Source organism: Suricata suricatta, chromosome 8, assembly GCF_006229205.1.
Source record: "Suricata suricatta isolate VVHF042 chromosome 8, meerkat_22Aug2017_6uvM2_HiC, whole genome shotgun sequence".
Taxonomy (NCBI): domain Eukaryota; kingdom Metazoa; phylum Chordata; class Mammalia; order Carnivora; family Herpestidae; genus Suricata; species Suricata suricatta.
Genome location: NC_043707.1, coordinates 126,439,776 through 126,461,393, shown reverse-complemented (window position 1 = coordinate 126,461,393; position 21,618 = coordinate 126,439,776). Strand labels below are relative to the sequence as shown.

The window sequence follows — 21,618 nt, the reverse complement described above, 5'->3', positions numbered from 1 at the left end:
AGTCACCGACCCCCTACATTCACCAATTTAAACCCTCCACTCCATCTCCCCAGGAGGTTCTGTTTTCTTCATAATTTCCTAGGTTTAGTGACGTTTTCCTGTTTTGTTACTCAGGTGTTAATTTGGGGAAGAGGGTCCAAGAACCAGATGTCTTCCCCTTACTGTTAGTTTTACGACAGTATGTGTTGTGAGGCACCTGGGTGGCTCAGTCGGTTAAGCATCTTACTCTTCTTCTTATTTATTTTTTGAGACAGAGACAGAGACAAGAGAACAAGCCGGAGGAGGGGCAGAGAGAGAGGGAGACACAGAATCCAAAGCAGGCTCCAGGCTCTGAGCTGTCAGCACAGAGCCCGACACAGGCTCAAACTCATGAACCGGGAGATCATGACCTGAGCTGAAGTCGGACGCTTAACTGACTGAGCCACCTAGGTGTCCCAGCGTCCGACAACTGATTTCAGCTCAGGTCATGATCTTGCTGTTCAGTGACATCATGTTGGTGGTAAGCATCTGACTTTAGCTCAGGTCATGATCTTACCATTCATGGGTTCAAGCCCTGCATTGGGCTCTCTCCTGTCAGCTCAGAGCCAGCTTTGGATCCTCTATCTGTCTCTCTGCCCCTCAATGCCTGCTTTCAATCTCTGTCTCTCTCAAAAATTAATAAGGAAACATTAAAAAGAAATAAGGAAAGTTAGGGGCTACATAGAAAAGAATGTGTTAAAATAAAAGAACAAAGTGAAATACTTTAAAACATTTTTTTAATCTTTATTTTTGATATAGAGACAGAGCAAGTAGGGGAGAAGCAGATATAGAGGGAGGCACCAAATCCAAAGCAGGCTCCAGACTCCGAGCTGTCAGCACAGAGCTTGACGTGGGGCTCAAACTCACGAACCACGAGATCATGACCTGAGCCGAACGCTTAACTGACTGAGCCACCCAGGCTCCCCAGAGTAGGTCATTCCTAGCCGCCCTTTCAGCTCTGACTTGCTGACACAGTAGTTAAGAGTAAAGGTTATGGAGTAGGGCTGCCAATGACCGCTTCCTGGGTTAGCACTTAGTGACTGTACATCAATACCTCAGTTTGCTAACCTAGCATCACTCCTAGTCCCAGCCCTACCACCGCTTGCTGTGTGATCATTGGCAAGTGACTTAACTTCTCTGTGCTTTTTGTTCTCTTCTGTAAAATGGGGTTGATACTAAGGGTGCCTACCTCAACTTGTGAGAGCACAAGGAATGTAGCTGTTGTTCTAACGGTGGTGGTTGTTCACCATTATGCAAACTTCTCTATTCATTCAGTTCAACAAATTCTTGACTGTGCTCTGCTAAGTGTTTTCCAAATACACTTTCTATTGAATTTAAACTCGGAATAGTTGCTCTCCATTGCATCTTATCTTTACAACAACCTTGCAAGATGGGGATGACTAATCTTGTTTGGCACTAAGGAGCTTCCAGCCCCAGAGGCAAAGTCACTTTCAAAGCTGCACCAACAGGACTTAAACCTTGTCCACTTTCTCATGGCCAAGGTCTTTCCGCTATGTTCAGAAAGATTAGATGGGGGGTTGGGGGATTACCGGACAAAACCAGATGGGAAGGCGCAGTGAGAAGCAGCCCACCCCCGAACACCTGTATTCCAGCTGTCTGCCTTCCTGCCCTTGGCGCTCCGCAAGATGTCTTTTGTAGTTTTCACGCAAATGGGCCAGAAGTTAATTGAGGAGGCAGAACAAGGGTGGGTTGGATAATTAGGGGCTCATGTGACCTGGGATAGAGAGCCAGAGGGGCTCTGGGAAAGGGAGGGTGACTCTTGGAGGACAGGGAATCGGCAAAGAGGAGGATTGAGTTTCCACAAGCCCAGAGCTGAAGCTAGAAGGCAAGGCCTGCGGAAGCAGATGTGAGCCTTGCCAAGAGGCAGCTCCCGAGGGTGGCACTGGGGTTGAACCCTGGCCTCCCTGTGCTCCTGCGGGTCTGGGCATGTGGCTTCACCTCTGAGAGCTTCAGTTGCATCACCTGCAAAAGGGCTGCTAGTGCCGTTTGGTAGAGTTAGGGGAGAGGGCATAGGGGAGCCCAGTAACCCCTAGTTAGATTAGCATATTCAGGTGGACACAAGATTTAATCCTGAAGCTTCCCAAAGTTTCCTTATCCACAGTTTGGGAGTCACATGCTCAGTCAGCTGTGTGGCATTATTGAAAAGCCAGCGTGAGGAGTTCTGCCTGAGCCTTTCTCTGACGTCTCTGTTTAAAACTGCAAACACCAGCTCCTCTTCCTCCCCGCCTCCACCTGGCACCCTATTGACTTTGTTTCTTCTTTGTCGGGATGTGAGTTGTTTGGTTCAGCATGTGGAACAGCTCTTAACTGTAGTAGTAGATGCAGGTTAACAGCGGTCAACTGATTGTTGGTTGGATAACAAGGAGGGAAGGGTCAGTATCAGCCGGATCTTGGAAATGTAGGGTAGAGGTTGGGACAGCTTGCTTAGGGTGTCCAGGCTGCCTGGGAAAGCATTTGGGGCTTCAGGGCCTAGACTTCAGGGTGGTACCTGGTCCCTCTCTGGTCCCAGCTGGCGGGAGGTGAGTCCCGCATGATAGTAAAGTGTTGGGCCTGCGTGCTGGGGTTTCTTGAGAAGCTAAGAGCCTCAGGCAAACAGGAAGCCCATGACACTTGGCTTTCTTCTTTAGCTTTTTTTTTACTCAATTTTTAAATTTTTGTGTGTATGTGTTTTGTTGTTTTTCTGTGTGTGTGTTTTCTGTTTTTTTTTTTTTTTTTTTTTTAAGTAATTTCTATACCCAGTGTGGGCCTGGAACTCACAACCCTGAGATGGAGAGTTGCAGGGGTGCCTGGGTGGCTCAGTCGGTTGAGCATCCGACTTCGGCTCAGGTCATGATCTTGTGGTTTGAGAGTTTGAACTCCTCATCAGGCTCTGTGCTGACAGCTCAGAGCCTGGAGCCTGCTTCGGATTCTGTGTCTCCCTCTCTCTCTGATCCTCCTTCCACTTGCTCTCTTGCCTCTGTCTCTCTCTCAAAAATAAATAAACATTAAAAAAGAAAGTTGCATATGCTAACAACTGAGCCAGCCGGGCGCCCCATTTCTTTAGCTTTTTACACCACTCTCCCTTCCCCTAAGCAGAACAGATCATCTCAAAGAAATGACAGCCCCCAATGCCAACCCTGCACCCAAAAGCCTGGGAGAAAAAGCACAGGGCTTGGAGCCAGGCAGATCCCAGAGCGGGGCCTGGCCTTGTCCCTCTTTGGCAGAAGGATCTCGGGCAGGTCACTTCACCTTTCTGTTTCTTCTATGAATTGAGTGTAGCAGTATTTCCCCTGTACTCTGACCTCTAGGGCTTTTGTGTAAAACCCAGTAATAATGTGTATTATGACCAATCCTCACTAGACCGAAGGGCCTACGAGAAGATCTTGCACTGCAGCTGCTAACACAGGGCCAGGCACAGTAGACACTGGGACCGTGGTGATCTGTGGGGAGCGGCAAAGATCTCAGCTGCTTGGCCATTTGCTAGCCGGATTTGTCACTGCTGCGCTGGGACCTGGCTCCGGGTTAAGACAGTGATCCTAAATCTAAAGTCCACTGACAACAGCTTTAGGAAGGGGAGGGTCTGATGGGGCGCCTGGGTGGCTCTGTTGGTTAAGCGTCCAGCTTCAGCTCAGGTCATGATCTCACGGTTCGTGGGTTCGAGCCCCACATCAGGCTCTGTGCTGACCGCTAGCTCAGAGCCTGGAGCCTGCTTCAGATTCTGTGCCTCCCTCTCTCTTGGACCCTCCCCTGCTCGCACTGTCTCTCTGTCTCTCAAAAATAAATAAATTTTAAAAAAAAAAGGAAGGGGAGGGTCTGAGTCCTGCCCATAGTAAGGTGTTAGGTCCTATGCAACGATCCTCCATAGTTCTAAGGGTTTATAGATTCTGAAAAGAAAACCTAACTTGTATTCAGTTGGACTCTTATTTAGCCATGCACTTGAAGTTTACTGACCAGTCTTTACCTTGTTTGCAAGATTTTCCCTTTGGTAGGAACAGCTGGCTGAGTAGGTCATGATGCAGTTGCTTACATGATAAGGGGCTCAGAGAAACTGACTGAACTGGAGTTCCGACGTCAGAATGAGTTCCGAGTAACAGGAAATCCAAGGCAAACAGTAAGGAGTATTAACTGGCTCGTGTAACCTGGATGTTCAGAGTAGGCTTCAGCCATGGCTGCATCCAGGGACTCCAGCAATGTTACCCAAGATTCCAGATTCTCGGCATCCATTTCACCTTCTAAGGAGTTGCTTCATCTTCAGGCTCCACACAGGGCCCCTCCCCCATCACAACATCCAGGGGGAGACAGCCTTCCACTTTAAGCCAATCAGGACCTATCTGGAGCTGCTGCGGGTGAGATCAATCCCATCCAAACCTCCTGGCCAAAAGGGGAGGGTTGCTGTCCAAGGAAACAGGGGTATTGTCAGGAAGGGGGAATGGATGCTGGGTGGCCAAATATTACAGCAAATATCCATGATCGTCGTCAGAAGGAACGTGAAAGGCCAGAGGAACATCTGCGTGGATCCTTACAGTTTGCGAAGTTCCTCCCTCCCAAGAGGCTGACACTGGAGGCAGAATGGCATTTATTTATCCCTGCCTCGCAGATGCGGAAACAGCTCTTGAGCATTTGGCCAGGACACTGACATGTATTCCCTAGTCTCCCCCTGCCCATCTCAGCCTCTCTCTCTTTTTTTATTTTTTTAATGTTTATTTAATTTTGAAAGAGAGAGACAGAGAGACAGAGAGTGAACAGGGGAGGGGCAGAGAAAGAGGGAGACACAGAATCCAAAGCAGGATCTAGGCTCTGAGCTGTCAGCACAGAGCCTGACACGAGACTCAAACTCACGAACCGAAGCCGAAGTCAGATGCTCAAACGACTGAGTCACCCAGGCACCCCAGCCATCTCAGCCTCTCTGAGGAGTTAAAAACCCAGAAAGGCTGACCTGGGAGGGAGGGAGCCAATGTGACCAGCTGGGGCCCTTCCCTTGTGGAAGCAGCCCAGGGGCCGTTGGCCAGGGGCAGACGCCTGACTTGGTGAGCTGGGGGCTGGGCACACACACTATGGGCAGAATGAGATCACGCAGCACACTGACGCAGGGCTCCCCATACCTGGGGGGCTGAGGGCTCCACTGGGCCATCGGTGATGGAAGCCGTCCTGGCAGATGACAGGAATGGCGGTAGCAAGCTGGGTGCGGAGCCAGCCAGGCCTGGCCTGGATCCCGGCTCTCCCACGTGGTTGCTGTGTGACCCTGCTCCTCCCGCCCATTTCCTGAGTCTCAGTTTTGTCTTCTGACCCAGAGCTGATAATTCCCACCTCACAGGATCCTTGGAAGGCAGAACCAAAAGCTCCAGCGCATAGTAGGTGCTCTTTTAAGAGTCTTTCCCCTTCCGTCTCCATAGCGTCCCCAGTGTCCCCGATAGCTGTGTGACGTTGGCCAAGTAACTGAACCTCTCTGTACAGTGGGAGCAATGACAGCACACACAGGAGTGCTGCTGCGAGGGTGAGCGAGTCGGTGCATGTGAAGTCCTCCGAACGGGGCCCAGCACGCTCGCTGTGCCATTACTACCAGCCCACGTGTATTGAGTGTTTCCGGGGCCAAGCCCTGGGCATTTGCCTTCCGGCTTTTGGTCGAATTCTCATGCTTACAATCGCCCGGCGACATCGGCACTCACCATGATGATCTGGCTTACACGAGTGAGGAAACTGAGGCCCAGAAAGATGAAGTGATGCACCCATGGTCATGAAACTAGTAAGCTGTGGGGACTCCGCTGAGTTGTGCCCGCTTGGGTGGGACCCTTGCGTCCATGGACCCAGGTTTCCTGTCAGGAGAGGCGGTGTCTCTGCCCCGACACCTCCTGGGGCGGGTCACCGGCAGGAGCCTCCTCTCCTGCTGCTCGGAGTCTCCTGGGAATGTCAGGAACGCTGTTATCCAGGGCCAGCTGCAGAGTGCTATCTCTGGAAACATCCGTGTCCTCCCTGCTCTGACGCGCGCGCAGGGGGATTGCGACCCCCCTGCACATGCCACCCAGGGATGCGGCTTGTGTTGGCCGCCACCCAGCAGGCTACAAGTTCACTGCCTGTCTCCCCAGTCCAGAGCTGTCACAGCCTCTCTTCGGGCCCGTGCAGGGCCTGGGGAACGGCAGCTTTCTCTCCTAGGGGATGGCTGCCAGGGTGCGTGGGCCTCGGGGCGCAGGGAGCAGAGAGGGCCATGGTGCTCAGTGACCTGCCTGAGGACCAGCTGGAGTAGGGGGACTAGGGGGGAGGCGTGTATCTAGGATGTCACGATGTGTGGCCCCGGGGAAGTCACTTCACCTCACCCCTCTTCTGTAAGTGGGGTGAAGGGCAGCCCTCCCTCGGGCTGGGACCTAGCCAGTGCACCCAGCAGCAGCTGCATGTGATGTGTGTGCCCACGGACACACAACGTCCGCGGTGTAGCCGGAACAAACGAGGTTCATTTCCAGGCTCGCCTGCTGCTTGGGAGGTTTTACTCTTGGCCTTGGAAGACAAAAACATCCACAGGGAACTTGGATTCTGGCTTGATCACTTATAGACTGTGTGACCCTGGGCAAAGGACTTAACTTCTCTGCGTTTCTGTTCTCTCACCTGTAAAATGGGGGTAATAACAGCGCCCATGTGGTGGGTTGTTGTAGGAATTAACGGAGGCAATAGAGGTAAAGTAGTTAGAACAATGGTTGGCACGTAGAAATGACGATGAAAACCTTTCCTATTATTCAAGGATACAATGACGTGTGAAACAAGGGCTTTTTTAGAACAGTCTTTGTTTGAATTGTTCTTTTCAATTGACACAAATCATTCATGTCTGGAATTCCAACACTGGCACCCACGAGAGGCCTCACAGACCACTTTGTGCTTCCAATCAGAGCCTCCAAATTGTAGCTGGTTACTGTGGAGACTTGTGACTGCTGTTGATGTGCTGTGTGACCCTGCGGAGGTCGTGCACCCTCTCTGTGCCTTTCTTCTCGTGCTGTTGATTGTGAGAGCAAGGATGGGACAGTCCTGTCTCCTGGTAGCACCGGAGCTTCTGTGCAGGACTGCTGTGTGCAATGCCCAAGTACGAGGGTGGGGGGCAAACACCTCACAGACACACAGCACATGCCCCCCTCCCCCCACCTTGGTGTCAGCTTTCTGGCTCGGCCCGGAACGAGGTGATCTGGGACAGAACACATCCTCCTCATGGGATGGGAGAAGCCTGTGTGCCCACAGAGCGGCTCTCCCTGACCCGCCTGCTCCCAGGCACCCCAGTCATCTGAGGTCCCAGGAGTGGGTTTCTGGGCCCTGCCTCCCTGCCCCCCACTCCTTACCCCTGCCAGCTCTCCTCCTACCAGCTGAACCTTGACTGGCTTCAGTCTTCTGCCCACAGAGCCAGTTCATGGCATCAAGGCCACCCAGATGCCCCCGGGGAGCCCCAGAAAAGCTTTGGCTATAGAACCCAGGCCTTTGGGGCTTCGGATTCCAGCTCTGCTGTGTGGCCTTGGGCAAGCAGCAGACGCCTGATCTCCGGTGTCTGCATCTGTAAGATGGGCTGGCATGTGAGTGCGCAGGGCACATGCAGGGTGTGCTCCTGACCCCCTGAGCTCAGCAGGCACAGCCCTTTGTGGCCGGTCCCGGCTGCCCTCTGTCTGCCCTCCTGTCAGAGGCGCCCCCTCTCTCTGTTCACCTCAGCCCCCGCTGTCCTTCCAGCCTGGCTCTCCTCCCACTCTGTCCATGGAACCTTCCAGACTCATCCTGGGTGTTCTCTCGTTCTCCCCGTCAAGAGGAAAAGAGCATGTAACACTGCTTCTGGTGGGCTGTCTCTTCCCATGTGGAAACATGGAGCCCCTTGACTGTAAGAACCGGAACCTCTACCCCTTCCTTTTAATGAAATACCCCCCTCCTGCCAAGTGGAGGTGTGCAGCAGGCCTCCCAGGGGGCCTTCTAGACAAGCAGGTCTGTGGGAAAGCCCTGGGGGCAAATGGCTGCCTGGCCGAGCTGAACAAGCAGAGAAGGATCTGTCTCTCTGTCCGTCCAACCGTGTGTTTTGCTCCAGGCCCTCACCAGCTCCTCGTACCCATCCTCTGCCACCCTCTAATCCTAGCTGCGGGCCCACATTCACTGCACACTTACTGTGCCCTGGGGTCTGCTTGAATCCGTCCACTTACTAACTCATGCAATCCTTACAGCAACCCTGTGGTTTCTATTGGCCTCCGACTTTCAGACACGGGCGTAGGGTCCCCCCGGCCCAGGAGGGGCAGAGGCAGGATCTGAACCCCGTGGCCTGGCTGCGCAGCTCACTCTCACTGCTGCTCTGTCTTCAGCCGCTCCCCCCTTGACCCCGCCACCCTTCCAGCCCACCCACCAACACTCCCTGGCCGCCCAGTGGTGCGCCAGGCTCTGCCAGCCACGGGGCCGCCACCAGCAGCAGAGCTCACGCCACAGAGGAAGGAAGTGACAACCGATGGCTCTCGAAGGCTCTGATAGAGGTGACCAAGGGCTTGAGCGCCCCAGGTTCTAGAAGCTTTGGGAAGACCATGGGCGGAGGCGGGGTGGGGTGGGGGGCGCAAGGCAGCTATGTGGACCTGAGGTCAAGGTGGAAGGATGACGGGGGGGCTGCGTGGAGTGGACAGCAAGGAACATTCTAGACCAGAGAACACTGTGTACAGGGCTGCTGAGGCTAGAAGTGCTCGGGGGACAGCTGGTGGACAGCAGAGCCCTAAAGACAGCGATGGCTTGGCAGCGAGCACAGTTGACAGCGTGCCGCCCAGGGCACTCCCACATCTGCTTTCTGCTGGGAGAGTGCCGTCAGCAGCTGAGGTCTGCGCCTTGCCCTGTCCCTGGCATCTGGCCCTCTGCCCTCTGGGGAAGCCCCCCCTTGAGTCTGACCTGCAGCCCACTCTGACCACCACACATTCCTTCCTGAGCCCTATACCCAGAGGCTGCTTCATGGCGGCTATAAATAACACACGTCAATGAATGAATAAAGTCCTGGCCAGCAAGGCTTGCCAGGGACACCGGACTTGGCTGAGAGGGATTCCGTGTCCCCTCTCTCTGACCCTGCAGCTGAAATGTTCCTCCCTGGGCAGCTGCCTCAGCCCAGTTTGGAATCGTAGGCGGCCTACAACCCCCATCCCAATCCCCAGCCTGCCGGGAGCTCAGGGAGCACTCTGTCCTTCCTGTAGCCACAGCTCCTTCACAGAGCCAGGAAGGCCCAGCTGACAGCCCAGAGGGCACTGGCCTATTCTCGTTGTTCCCCATATGTGGGGAGAGTAGGAGCTGGGCAAGCAGGGTAAGTCTTCTCTCTTTAGGCCTCGGTCTTCCCATCTGGGCAATGGGGACACTGTAAGGCAGTGTTTCCCAAACTAATCTGCTCACAGAATGACTCAGCACGTCCTGCCCTAGGACATTCTGACTGAGTAGGTCTGGGGGGGTGGGGGAATGGGAATTTGGGGCTTGGTATGTATCTTTAATCTCCTTTTTAAAATTTGAATAAGTCGCACCGTTTTCTTTCTGTAGGATCCGATCCCTGCGCTCAGACCTCATCAGGTTGTCTGCACTTAGCAATCCTGGTGCGGGGCGGGGCTACTGACTCCTGGGTGGCGTTTTGCGTGCACATTCAACTACCTCCCAGCCATTGTCAAACCCTCCACCACTCAGACTCTTCCCAGTCTGTCTCCACCCCACCCCTCCACCCTCCAGGAAACCTTGAGAATAGGGTTTTTTCCACCTTTGCCCCAGGTGAATCCCGTGGCCTAGTTGGTTTGGGAAAAACACGGCCTGGTTGGCTTAGGAAAATGTGCTCAAAGGACCCGCCACAGCCCAGCTTTCCAGGTCAGTGACTTTAGTGGAAGGCTCCCTGAGGGCAGATAAGTGCCTTCTGGCCCAGCCGGCTAAGGCCAGGAGCTAAGACGTACCCCCTGAGCCTTCCATTGATGTGTGAGGCTAGTGGGTGGGGGTGCCTTACCACGGTCCCAGCGCTGGCGCTGGGTGTGGCCAGGAGGGTCTCTGGGTGAGCTGTGGTGGAGAGAGCCCATGGCAGGGGTGACCTCCAGGCAGGTCCTGGGAGGAGTCCTATGCAGGGCGTGGCACAGCACCTGTCATCTGTGTGAGCCTGGATCATCACCACCACTGTCTGCCCCCCACCCCAATACTGCCCAGGCCCCTCTTCCCTCGTTTGGGAAGGGGGACAAATTATCTAGCTCAAGGTTGTTAATGAGGACTAAACTAAGGCCCAGGGTATCACACAGTGTCTGGTAGACTGTAGGTGCTCTCCTGAGTGAGCAATGGATGTTAGGGGCAAAGGAACCAGGACTGACCCAACGTCACACAGCGAGGGGGAGGTGCGGCCAGGCCCAAACATGCTGGCTGTTATGACAGCCGACCAAATGACTTTACTGATGACTCTCAGTTTCCCTATCTGTCAATGGGGCCAATAAGCCAACCCTGCCTGCATCGCTGGGGTGTTGTGAGGGTCTGACACAATTTGAGTTCAGGGCCTGTTGAGAAAGATAAGGCTTTCACAGAGTGATACCACTAGGATTCCTGTGTTCACGGTGAGCTTAGTGGCCCTTCTGGGACCATGTCTCTCTTGGCATGAGGGCTGAACTTGAGTGCTTTGTACAGTGACCTTGAGTGTTTTGTACCATAGGATCAGAGGCATTCCAGGTGGCAGGAAGTATAACTGGAAAAGGCCTGGTCTCACGGGCACACAGGCTGGTGTTGCATCTGGGCTCTGAATGTGTCTAGTGACTTCGCTTCTCTGAGCCTCAGTTTCTTTTTATTTTTGACAGAGAGAACACACGGGGGAGGGGGAGAGGGAGAGAGAATCTCACTCAGGCTCCTTGCTGGCTGTGAGGTTACGGCCTGAGCCAATAGCAAGAGTGGAAACTCAACTGCCGGGGGCACCCAGGCACCTCTGAGCCTCAGTTTCTGAATCTGTAAGATGGGAACTCTAACCACCATCCTGACTTGAGGAGATGTGGTTGGAACCCAAGAGAAAGGGAGATGGATACGGAGAGGGGGGCTTTGGAAGCAGAAAGGGACCTTCCGGCAGGCAGTCTCCGCTCCCTCCAGCCTGTGTTTGTCTCAGGTGGCTTTGAACCCACGCCTAGCAGCCATCTAATTGAAGCTGCCCGTCTGTCCTGCAGGGCTGATGCTGTCCCCACTGAGGCAGTGCAGGGGCTGGGGCTACAGGCTATGGAGGTTGGCAGACCCGGGTTCAAATCCCAACTCTAATGTCACGCCTCTGAGCTTCTGTTTCCTTCCGTTGTAAGCAGGGATACTAAAGTCTGTATCTAAAGCCTGTCTGATGGGGTGAGGCACACAGTTGGTGCTCAATAAGAATAGTGCCTCTTAACCTGGACAGGATTCCAGTCCGGGGCTTGTAAATGGGGTGGAACAGCCACGGTTGCTGCTTCAGAGGAATAGCCAGCTGTGGCCTGGGCCACCCAGGATCCCTTCCTACTGTGCTTTTGTCCCACAGGGTGACCAGCACAATGGCTGGTGCATAGTAAGTGTTTTTTCTACCCTGGCTGGTCAATAATCTCCAAGTTGTTAGAGACCGAATCTATCCTGTTCCCCCAATGAGTCCTTAGTCCTTGGAACAGAGCCAGGTACACAGCAGGTGCTCACTAAATGTTTGGGAATGAAGAATGGATGAATAAAGTGGAACAGGCATCAGATGCGGAAGGCCTGGCTTGGGGGAGGGGAACCTCATGGGCTCTTCCCTTCTCCTGTCTCATCCCTCCTGGGCTAATCCCCAAAGATTAACCCCAGGGAACAAGGCCAGGTCACAGCCACTGACCCGGGGCTTCGGAGCGAGCATCCGGACGCTAGTGTGACCAGGTGTGCACAGGCTACAGGGGCCCTCTTTGCCTCGAGATGACCCTCCTGTTCCCCGCCCTGGACATGGTCCTCACGGCGGTCCTCAGCCTCCTTCTTCTGGCGCTGACCTTGAGCTTGCTCTTCTTTTTCACCTGTCGCCTGGCCAGGCCCCTCAGGTAGGAGAACTCACCTGGGCCCGACTCGCTCCGCTGCCAGATCTCCTGCTCTAAACTCACTATTTGCTCTTGTGGAATAAAAAAAGGGCAGGCACTGGTCTCTCTCCTTCTCTGCAGTGGGGAAACCGAGGCCCCGAGAGGCTGAGTCAGCCTGGGATTGAATTGGACTTGGCCACGGACTAGCTGAGCTCCTGTGCTCAGTTTCTTAATCTGTAAAGCGGGCTAACAATAAATACTCTAGCCGTGAGGATTAAGTAAAATCACAGATGTCAACGGTTAGCACAGTGTTCGGCACAACATGTGTGCCCAAAGGAATGGTAGTGATTTTTATCTGTCAGTTGTCCCAGACTTTTTGAGACCTGCCATCCAGGACTGGCTTTTTCCTAACTCCTAGGGACTCCCATGTCCTCTGCCCCAGGATACTGAGCCAGTCCTCAGGGCCCAGGGCCCACCCCTCTGCTCCCTGTCCTGACCTGCCAAGTAGCTGCTCCTTCTCCAGGGCCCAGAGCCCAGTCAGGAGACACAATTGTTATGAAAATCAGGGCATGAAGCTGGGAGGTGGGGGGCAGTGGGGCTGGCACACACTCAGGCTGCATTCTGAGCTCATAGAGCATTGGCAGAGAGTCGTGGACAGCTGGGGCCTCCGCAGCCCCGGGCTGGGCCCCTCGGAACCCATCACCAGGGCTGTGAGAGAACAGAGACTTGGATACCCAAGCAGGGGTACCCAGCAGAGCAGACTCTGGCTTCTGAAGGGTTTCCTAGACTCTAGCCCCCTCCCCTTTTTGGGCAGAGGCAGTGGGGGAAGGGGGTGTCTAAAGGCCACATCCCTGGAGCCAAAATTCCAGAGCCTTGTAGCCTGAATCCTGAGACTTTTCATTAAGTTAGCATTTACAGAGCTGCTTCGGTGCGTAGGGCTGGGGATTCAAAGCCGGAGAGATGATGTTTACTGTCGCAGAGCATCAGGGTAACAGAGAAGAGAAATAAGAATAATCACGCAGGCTGGATGAGCTTTTGAGATCTCCTGGGGCCACCCTTCACTTTTAGTTTTTTGTATTTTCTTGTTTGTATTGGATGGAGAGAGAATTAAGTGCTGCTTCTCAGAGCATGGTGTGCTCTCATGAGCCTTGATTTTTTCACAAAGGAGTCATAGCAGATGATAGTAATGTAATAATAAAGGAGATCATAGACCCCTCCGTCCACTACATAGGTTATTAGAGAGAAATGGTAAAAGTACAGTGGAGTGCAGTACACAGGTCATTTTCATGCTGTCCGTATTTATAGATTATTTCTAGATCGTTTATGTACATTCTCAGAGAGTAGCGTTCTAATTTTATTGAAGTATAATATACATTCATACAGAAAAGTGTCCTTATCATACATTGACAGCGTATTGGGTTTTCAGACGGAATCCACCCAGGCAACTAGCTCACAGATCAATCGCAAGTCCTCTGTGCCCCCTTCAGTCTCCACACCCCCAAGTGTAACCTTGATCTTGTCTTCTAACACCTGGCTTTGTTCGTGGGGCTCACACTTCTGTACTCTCGGGTTGGCTTCCGTCATTCAACCTTTCCTTTGCAAGACTGTGTGGACTCACTTTTGTATAATTTTCCATCCTGTGAACCCACACCCCGCTGAAGATGGAGCTGCCCTGAGGCCGTGACAAGCAGGGCTGATGGGAATGTTCTCATGGACGTCTTTTGGTGAACACGTGTGTGTATCTCTATTGGAGATAAATGGGTCAGAGGGCATATGTACAGTGTCACCTTTGGTAGATGCTGCCGATTTTCTTTTTTTTTTTTTAATGTTTATTTATTTTTGAGAGAGAGAGAGAGAGACAGCACAAGTGGGGCTGGGGCAAAGAGAGAGGGAGACACAGAATCTGAAACAGGCCCCAGCCTCTGAGCTGTCAGTACAGAGCCCAGCGCGGGGCTTGAACTCGGGAAGGGCATGATCATGACCTGAGATGAAGTTGGATGCTTAACCGACTGAGCCACCTGGGCGCCCTCATGCTGCCAGTTTTCCAAAGTGTCTGCACCGGTCTATACTCCTCCAGACAGCTCTAGTAATGCCAGCTCCTTGCCAACACTTGCATTTTCTTTAAAAAAATTTTTTTAAACATTTATTTATTTTTGAGAGACAGGGAGAGACAGATCCTGAGCAGGGGAGGGACAGAGAAAGAGGGACACACAGAATCAAAAGCAGGCTCCAGGCTCTGAGCTGTCAGCACAGAGCCCGACGCGGGGCTCCAACCCACAAACCTCGAGATCATGACCTGAGCCAAAGTCGGACGCTCAACCAACTGAGCCACCTAGGCGCCCCAGCACTGGCATTTTCTGCACACACAATGGAAGGATTTGGTGGTGATTCTTCCCTTCCCCCTGCCTCCCTCTTTAGAGCATTAGCTTTCAAGTGATGTCAATATTTACTGTGTCCAGCACAGGAGTACGAACAAACAAGGCAAAGTTCCTGCCTTTAGAAACCCCCGGTGTGGTGACAGAGATGGAATAACCAGAAAAGAATTGCTTTCAAAACAGGTGCCTACATACAATGATGGGAGTGGCAGGAAGTTCAGAGGTAGTGTGCTGGAATGAGCGGCCATCCTGAAGACTTCCTGAAAGAAATCGACTTCGGTTTCTAGGCTATTTGGAATGAAATTGCAATGTATTGATATCGTATGATAATTTTTTTAAGTTTATTTTGAGAGAGAAAGTGAGCACATGTGAGTGAGGGAGGGGCAGAGAGAGAGAGAGAGAGAGAGAGAGAGAGAGAGAGAGGGAGAGAACCCCAGGCAGGCTCCACGCTGTCAGCGCAGAACCCAGTGCAGGGCTCCATCTCACAAACCGTGAGATCATGACCTGAGGCAAAATTAAGAGTCGGACACTTAACCCACTGAGCCACCTAGCACCCCTCCCCCCCGATATTATATATCAATTTAATAACATTTTTTCTGATGTTAGGATTTACTCTAGAAACACTTGGAAACAAAAGTAGAGTAAAAAGAAATCAGGGGGCCCTTGGGTTGGCTCAGTCTGTTAAGCATCTGACCTTGGTTCAGGTCAAGATCTCACAGTTCGTGGGTTCGAGCCCTGCATCAGGCTCTGTGCTGACCGCTAGCTCAGAGGCTGGAGCCTCCTTCGGATTCTGTGTCTCCCTCTCTCTCTGATCCTCCCCTGCTCACACTTTGTCTCTCAAAAATAAATAGACATAACAAATTTTTTTAAAAAGAGAGAAATCCGAAATCATCTGAAATCCCACCTCAGAGTTAAGTGCTGATAGATGTCAGATGTAGAGTATTTCTTCCAGTTCCCGCGTGCCCACTGCTCCCCCATCAAGCTGGGGTTTTAAGGGAGCCAGATGGATGTGGAGGAGGGGTGGTAAAGCACAGGGTTGTGCAATTCCCCAGGTGGTGACACTGGGTGTTCTGCGGGTGGGGTACCGGTGAGCCGTCACCTCTGGGCACTGAAATGCAGGGTGTAGGTTTTTAATATCGAATCAAGATCCCCGTTTTAGGGACAGAGTGGTTTCTTATCTACTGTGACACTCAACAACGGTTTCCCACGACAAGTGGAATCATCACTGTTATCTGGGTTTTTGGTGGAAGTAGTATTTTCCTGTGAAACTCTTGCTATTTAACATTTCTCCTCTTCCAGGAACGTTTATGCACAACAGGGTTAGTTCATTTCTGAGCTGCAATTGGGGTTATCCCTTGTGATCCTGACAATATGACCACAATTCAGAAACTTTCTTGTGCCATTTCATACGTGCTTATTTTAGGCAATTTGGAAAATTCAAAAAAATAATAGTAAAGGGAAGAGGAAATACTCATTCATAGTCTTACTGCCCAGAGAAAACCACAGTTAATGGTTTCCTGTATTTCCTTCTAGTGTGTGTGTGTGTGTGTGTGTGTGTGGTGTGTGTGTGTAAAGGTTTTTTTTAATTATAAAGATAACATCTTTATTTGTGAAATGCAGAAAAGACAATGGGGCCATCTGAAATGTCACCACCCAGAAATGGGCACTCTTAGCAGCCAGATTTCCTGTACCTTAGTTCTATACCTTTTATATCTCTCACCATAAATGACAGGCTCTGAAAGAGAATGGGACAAGTGTGGTTGTCTCTGTAAGAAAGGGTGCGCTCTACTGTGTCTTCAGGGTGCGTGGGATGTAGGTAATTAAAAGGCTAAAGACTGGTTCAGAATCAGGAGTGGGAGCAATCTCCCCTGGGGGCTTGCTGGAAACGCACTCGAGTCGGGGCGAGGCCAGGTGGATACTGGGTCTGGTTGGTTTTTTTTATTAATAGTTTATTGCCAAGTTGGTTTCCATAGAACACCCAGTGCTCTTCCCCACAAGTGCCCTCCTCCATGACCACCCCCCCCTTCCCCTTTCCTTCTCCCTCTCAGCCCTCAGTTTGTTTTCAGTATTCAAGAGTCTTTCATGATTTGCCTCCCTCCCTCTCCCTAACTTTCTTTTCCCCCCCTTCCCCTTCCCATGGTCCCTTGTTAGGTTTCTCCTGTTAGACCTATGAGTGCAAACATATGGTATCTGTCCTTCTCCGCTTGACTTATTTCACTTAGCATGACACCCTCGAGGTCCATCCACTCTGCTACAAATGACCAGACTTCATTCTTTCTCATTGCCATGTAGTATCCCATCATATATATATATATATACCTGGGTCTGTTTTAACAAGCCCTCTGGGCAGCCCTACACAGAAAGACTGAACTCTGGCGGGTTCCAGGCTCCAGATGGACTGAAAGTGGGAATTCACCTGGAAAATGGGGAAGGAACCATTTTACTGCATGGAACTCGTGTGTTACTCTTGCACAACTATTTGTGGTTAAGCTTCCTGAGGGAGGGAACCCCTGGGTGTTTACATCCTAGTGCACAGCCTTGGGCCTGCCCAGTGATAAGTGCTCCACAAGTAATGAATGAAAGAGCGAATGTGTAAGTGGATGGAGCTGTGGCTCACATGGCTTTTTCCCCCCTTTAATTTCTAGGATTGGAGCATCGGTTAACATCTGACCACTGCCGGCCTGTCCCCTCTCACCCACGTTGGTCATACCTCCGCGCCCGAGAGAGAAACCAGGTCTTGGAGTGCACCATGATTTCTCCACTCTTAGTGCTGGCTATCGGCACCTGCCTCACCAACTCCTTAGTGCCAGGTAGGGTGGGGGACCGGGCAGAGGGCGGGGGAACCTGGTGCAGGTGGGTCAGGAGGAGGGCTGTGTCTATGCTGAGGGTCCCAGAACTGTCCAGGTTAATTAACAGCTGCAGACAAATGTTCACAGAGCAGGAGCCCCCAGCTCTGCTGCTGTGGGTCCTAATGTTGGACAGGCCACCCCTTTTCTCTTTATATTGTCTCCTTCCTTAATTGGTGCATAAACTATTCCAAGTCTTCGGATGCTGAGTGTCCTGTTGGCTTTGTCTATATAACTCTCCTTCATGATGATGCGTTTCCTTGTGGTTTGTAATGTTTGCTGGTGAGTTTGATAATTTTGTTTTTTGTTTGTAATTGGAGACTAACCTGGAAGTGTTTTTATGGTGTGGTGTTGTGTTTGATTCTTCAACTAATTCTCGACAAGTTTTTGTGTTCATTCCTCAGTTTTGAGCTCGGACCCCACTTAGACCGGGCTCAGATCTGGAGTGGTGTCCGCATTTCTCAAGACTGGATTTTTTTCCCCATCCCTTCCATAGCTGCAAGGTAACACATGCACGTTACCAACCTAGACCTGTATCTGGTCAGACCCACCAGGGCCGCTCAGCAGCAGGCCCAAGTGGGAGAAGGGAGCCCACCCTGGCTCAGTCCATTATGTGGCTAGAAGTCCCTGGTTGCCCTCCCAGAATTTTATGTCCCCATCTGCCCAGTGGAGATAGGAATTCTTCATCCTTAGGTCTGTTGTAAGAACCACTTGTTTAGTCAGTGTCAGGCAAGGAGTGAGAGCTCTTAGGAAGATTATTTTCTTCTTTTTAAAATGTTTATTTATTTTCGAGAGGGGAGAGGGACAGTGAGAGAGGCAGACCCAGAATCCGAAGCAGGATCCGGGCTCCGAGCTGTCAGCACAGAGCCTGACATGGGGCTCCAATCCATGAACCATGAGATCGTGACCTGAGCTGAAGTCAGACACTTCAACAGAGCCACCCAGGCGCCCCAAGAATGTTTTCAACAGATGAGGAAATTAGGGTGTAGGGAACGGACTGGCCCTTCCTGGAAGAGAGTCAGGGCTAGGGATAGAACCTGAGCTGCTGGATCCCAGGCCATCACCCGCTCTGCAATCCCATGATGCCTTGCGGTGTGTATCCATGGGGACCAGCGGTGGCTCTGGGACCAAGTCCCTTCTTTCTCCACGCTCACAGCCCACCTGGGTGAAAGATACACAGATGGATAAAAAGTGGGAAGATGAAAAAGCGACAAAATGAAAACTCTTCAAATATTCAGCAATTCAGTCTTTTGTATTTGTTCCTTTTTAGCCATTCTGATGGGTGTGTGGTGGTGCCTCGTTGTCCTCTGTTTTTTAAATTAGGTATAACTTGCAGTAAAGTGCACCAATTTCAAATGGATAGCTTGATGAGTTTGTACACATCATATGCCCTGGGAACCACCACCCAGATTAAGACAGACATTGCCAGTCGTGGGACACTAAGGGCTTTCCTGTGCACTCCCCAGCCAACCCCGCCCCCCAAGTCAGAGGAAGTGACATAGGCTCACTCCTGCCAACATAGAGGAGTTCTGTCTGTTTTAAACTTCATGTAAATGAATTACACAGTACGTATCCACGAGTACTCTTTACGTGGCATTATATTCTGAGCATCGTTGCGTGTCATTTAATGTTATCCCAAAACAATGTCCTTTTGATACTTGGTTGTCCAAAGCCACAATTGCTTAGGTCAGTCCTCTGACAATGAAGTTGGGTCAGGCCCTGGGGTGGCTCTGGTCAAAAAGACACGTCTCTTAGTCTCACAGCGACCAATGACAGCGGGGAAACTGGCAAACTGGGATCAGAGCTTGAGTCAAGATGAAGTAATAGTGCAGGGCACGCTGATGCCAGTCCAGCCCCTGGGGGTCTGCTGAGCTGCTGGGCAAGGGGGAGGGAGGGCCAAGTATATGAAAATCAGGACGGCAAGAAGTTCATCACCACTCAGATGGCACCCAAATGGCCAAAGAAGCTCCTTGACCAAAGCCTCACCACTGGTATGCGTGGAGGGAGGCAGGAAGGAGAAGGGAACCAGCCCTGAGCCAGTGGGATCCCCCATCAAGACCACTGGCTCTGGCCTTTGTTGAGATGTCATTTCAGTTCTAAAACTGCCTGTGCTCTCCCGTTTTCCTGGGGGGCAGAAACTCAAATGGAGAGAACTTGCCTAAAGGTATACAGCTAGATAGAAGGGCTGAGGCTCTCCAGACTCCAGCTGGGGACTCCGCCTGTGGTGTCTGAAATTGCCGCGTGGCAGACACCTTTGGAAGAGCGGCAGCACTGGAGGCTGCCGTGGTGAGGAGGTGGGCTCGGTTCCCGGGCCTCTCCTTGGAAGAGAAAGGGATTCCAGGGGGCACCTGGGTGGCTCAGTCTGTTAAGCGTCTGACTCTTGGCTTTGGCTCAGGTCATGATCTCACGGTCCCTGAGATCGAGCCCACGTTGGGCTCTGCACTGACAGCATGGAGCCTGCTTGGGATTCTTTGTCCCCCTCTCTCTCTGCCCTCTCCTGCTTGCCCTCTATCTCTCTCTCTCTCTCAAAATAAATAAAAATTTTAAAAAGGGGGGGATCGCAGTTCTGGCATGGAATTACTGGGGGGCGGGTGGAGAATGTGGATCTCCTGGGGGTCAGGAAATCAGTGGATCGAATCCAGCTTTCCTAGTGACCCTGAGAGGAATAGACGAAGAACCGCATCTGACAGGGAGGGAAATGGAGGCTCAGGGAGGTGATTTGCCCACACGGGGATACTTGGCATCGCTGTGGTTTTCAAGGGAGGTCTGTTTGGCACTATAGTTGTGATCTTACCACTGGAGAATTGACTACTGGACACATAGACCCGGGGTGGGGGGTGCAGAGAGGAGCATTCCTGGTTCCCAATTTCTCTCAACGTTAGGGACACAGAACATCTTATTTGCTAATTTGCTAACGGGAATGAGATTGTGCGTGGCTGCTTTAAACTGGATTCATTAAACAGAAGGCAAGGCCTGCTTTCCAGCACCAGAATTCATGCCATCGCTAACTCAGGTGGCTGCTGACTTTAATGAATAAGCCAAGTGGGGTTGATAATTGATGGCTGAGGACATCTGGGGACTCCTTCAGGTGAAAGTAGTTCGTTTTCTCGGACTGATTAAATATTACCCTCCTTCCTGATTGTGCTTGCACAATTCATTTGCTGCCTTAGCAGAATGTCTCTGTTGGGTGGAAGGAAACAGCGTGAGTTTTGGAGAGTAGAGCCAGAGCTGTGTGGCCTTGGGCAAGTTGGTTGGTGTCTCTGGGCCTTGGTTTTTTCAGTCTGAGACATGAGGAGAAGGCCCAGGGTCCACAGGCTTGTTTGACATTGGACTGGCCAATGTCAAGCCACACGGTGGCTGTCTGAGATGGACCACTACGGTTTCCTCCCCCAGGTCCAAGCAGCCCTGCCCTCAGGCACGAGATGCTGGGGGAGCTGTAATGCATGGGGATGGGAAGCTGCCCCCTATGCCTGCCAGATAACTCTGCCTCTCTGTCTATACAGAGAAAGAGAAAGACCCCAAGTACTGGAGAGACCAGGCTCAACAGACCCTGAAAAATGCCCTAAAGCTTCAGAAGCTCAACACCAACGTGGCTAAGAATATCATCATGTTCCTGGGCGATGGTGAGGCCTGGGGGCCCAAAGGGGAGGGCTGGGTGGGGACACCTAGGGAAGGGCCCCAGGGGGACAGGCTTCGTTGAAGAGGCTGGGGCCCTGGGAGGGTCCAGGCTGGGGACCCAAGGGGTCTGCTCTGCCAGGCAGTCCCTGACGGTTGGAGAGGGAAGGGAGAAAGGGGCCTCTTGGTCACATTTACAGAGCCATGCCCCCGTGCCCACTGCCCAGGCAGCCCTGGCAACACTGGAGAACTATAGGTATCCGAGATGGAGAGACGCAAAGCCCTAGAGACTGAGCCCCGCCCTTTCCCCTGCCGCAGGGATGGGTGTTTCCACGGTGACCGCCGCCCGCATCCTCAAGGGTCAGCTCCTCCGCAATCCCGGAGAGGAGACCCGGCTGGAGATGGACAAGTTCCCTTTCGTGGCCCTCTCCAAGGTGAGCTCCGGCCCCGAGCCCGCAGCTCCCAGGAAAGGCAGGGGAATCGAGCCCTGGCGGCAAGGCAGTCAGCTCTCCTGGGGTCTCCAGGCCGCCCCCCCCCCCCCCCCCCCCCCCCCCCCCCCCCGTGAATCGAGGGTGGCAGAGCTCCTTCCCAAGACTTTATTTTGAGGGTCTTAGTCATTGATTTAAAAACCGATTGAATAATGAAGAGCACAGAGGGAAGTGCGCATGCGCGTGCCTGTGTCCACATGACCAGCGTCCAGGCTGAGAATCAACGACAGCAGCCGGAAGTCCCCCAGCACTCCTCCAGTCCCTTGTCCCCTGGGACCCCACTGACCTCCAACACCACAGAGGAATTGTGCAG

General features: G+C 52.3%; 1 protein-coding gene across 3 annotated transcripts in view; it reads left to right on the top strand.

The window, feature by feature from the left end:
* Positions 1-21,618, top strand: part of ALPL (alkaline phosphatase, biomineralization associated) — a 56,677-nt gene that overhangs the window by 21,002 nt on the left and 14,057 nt on the right. For 2 of the 3 annotated variants that reach the window (XM_029947521.1, XM_029947523.1), the window contains exons 2-4: positions 17,002-17,166; positions 20,706-20,825; positions 21,136-21,251. In XM_029947521.1, coding sequence (XP_029803381.1) covers positions 17,106-17,166; positions 20,706-20,825; positions 21,136-21,251 — 297 coding nt within the window. In that variant the 5' untranslated portion in view covers positions 17,002-17,105. Of the gene's footprint in view, positions 1-9,276; positions 9,296-17,001; positions 17,167-20,705; positions 20,826-21,135; positions 21,252-21,618 lie in introns of those variants that run through there. The other variant, XM_029947524.1, reaches the window with a different exon arrangement.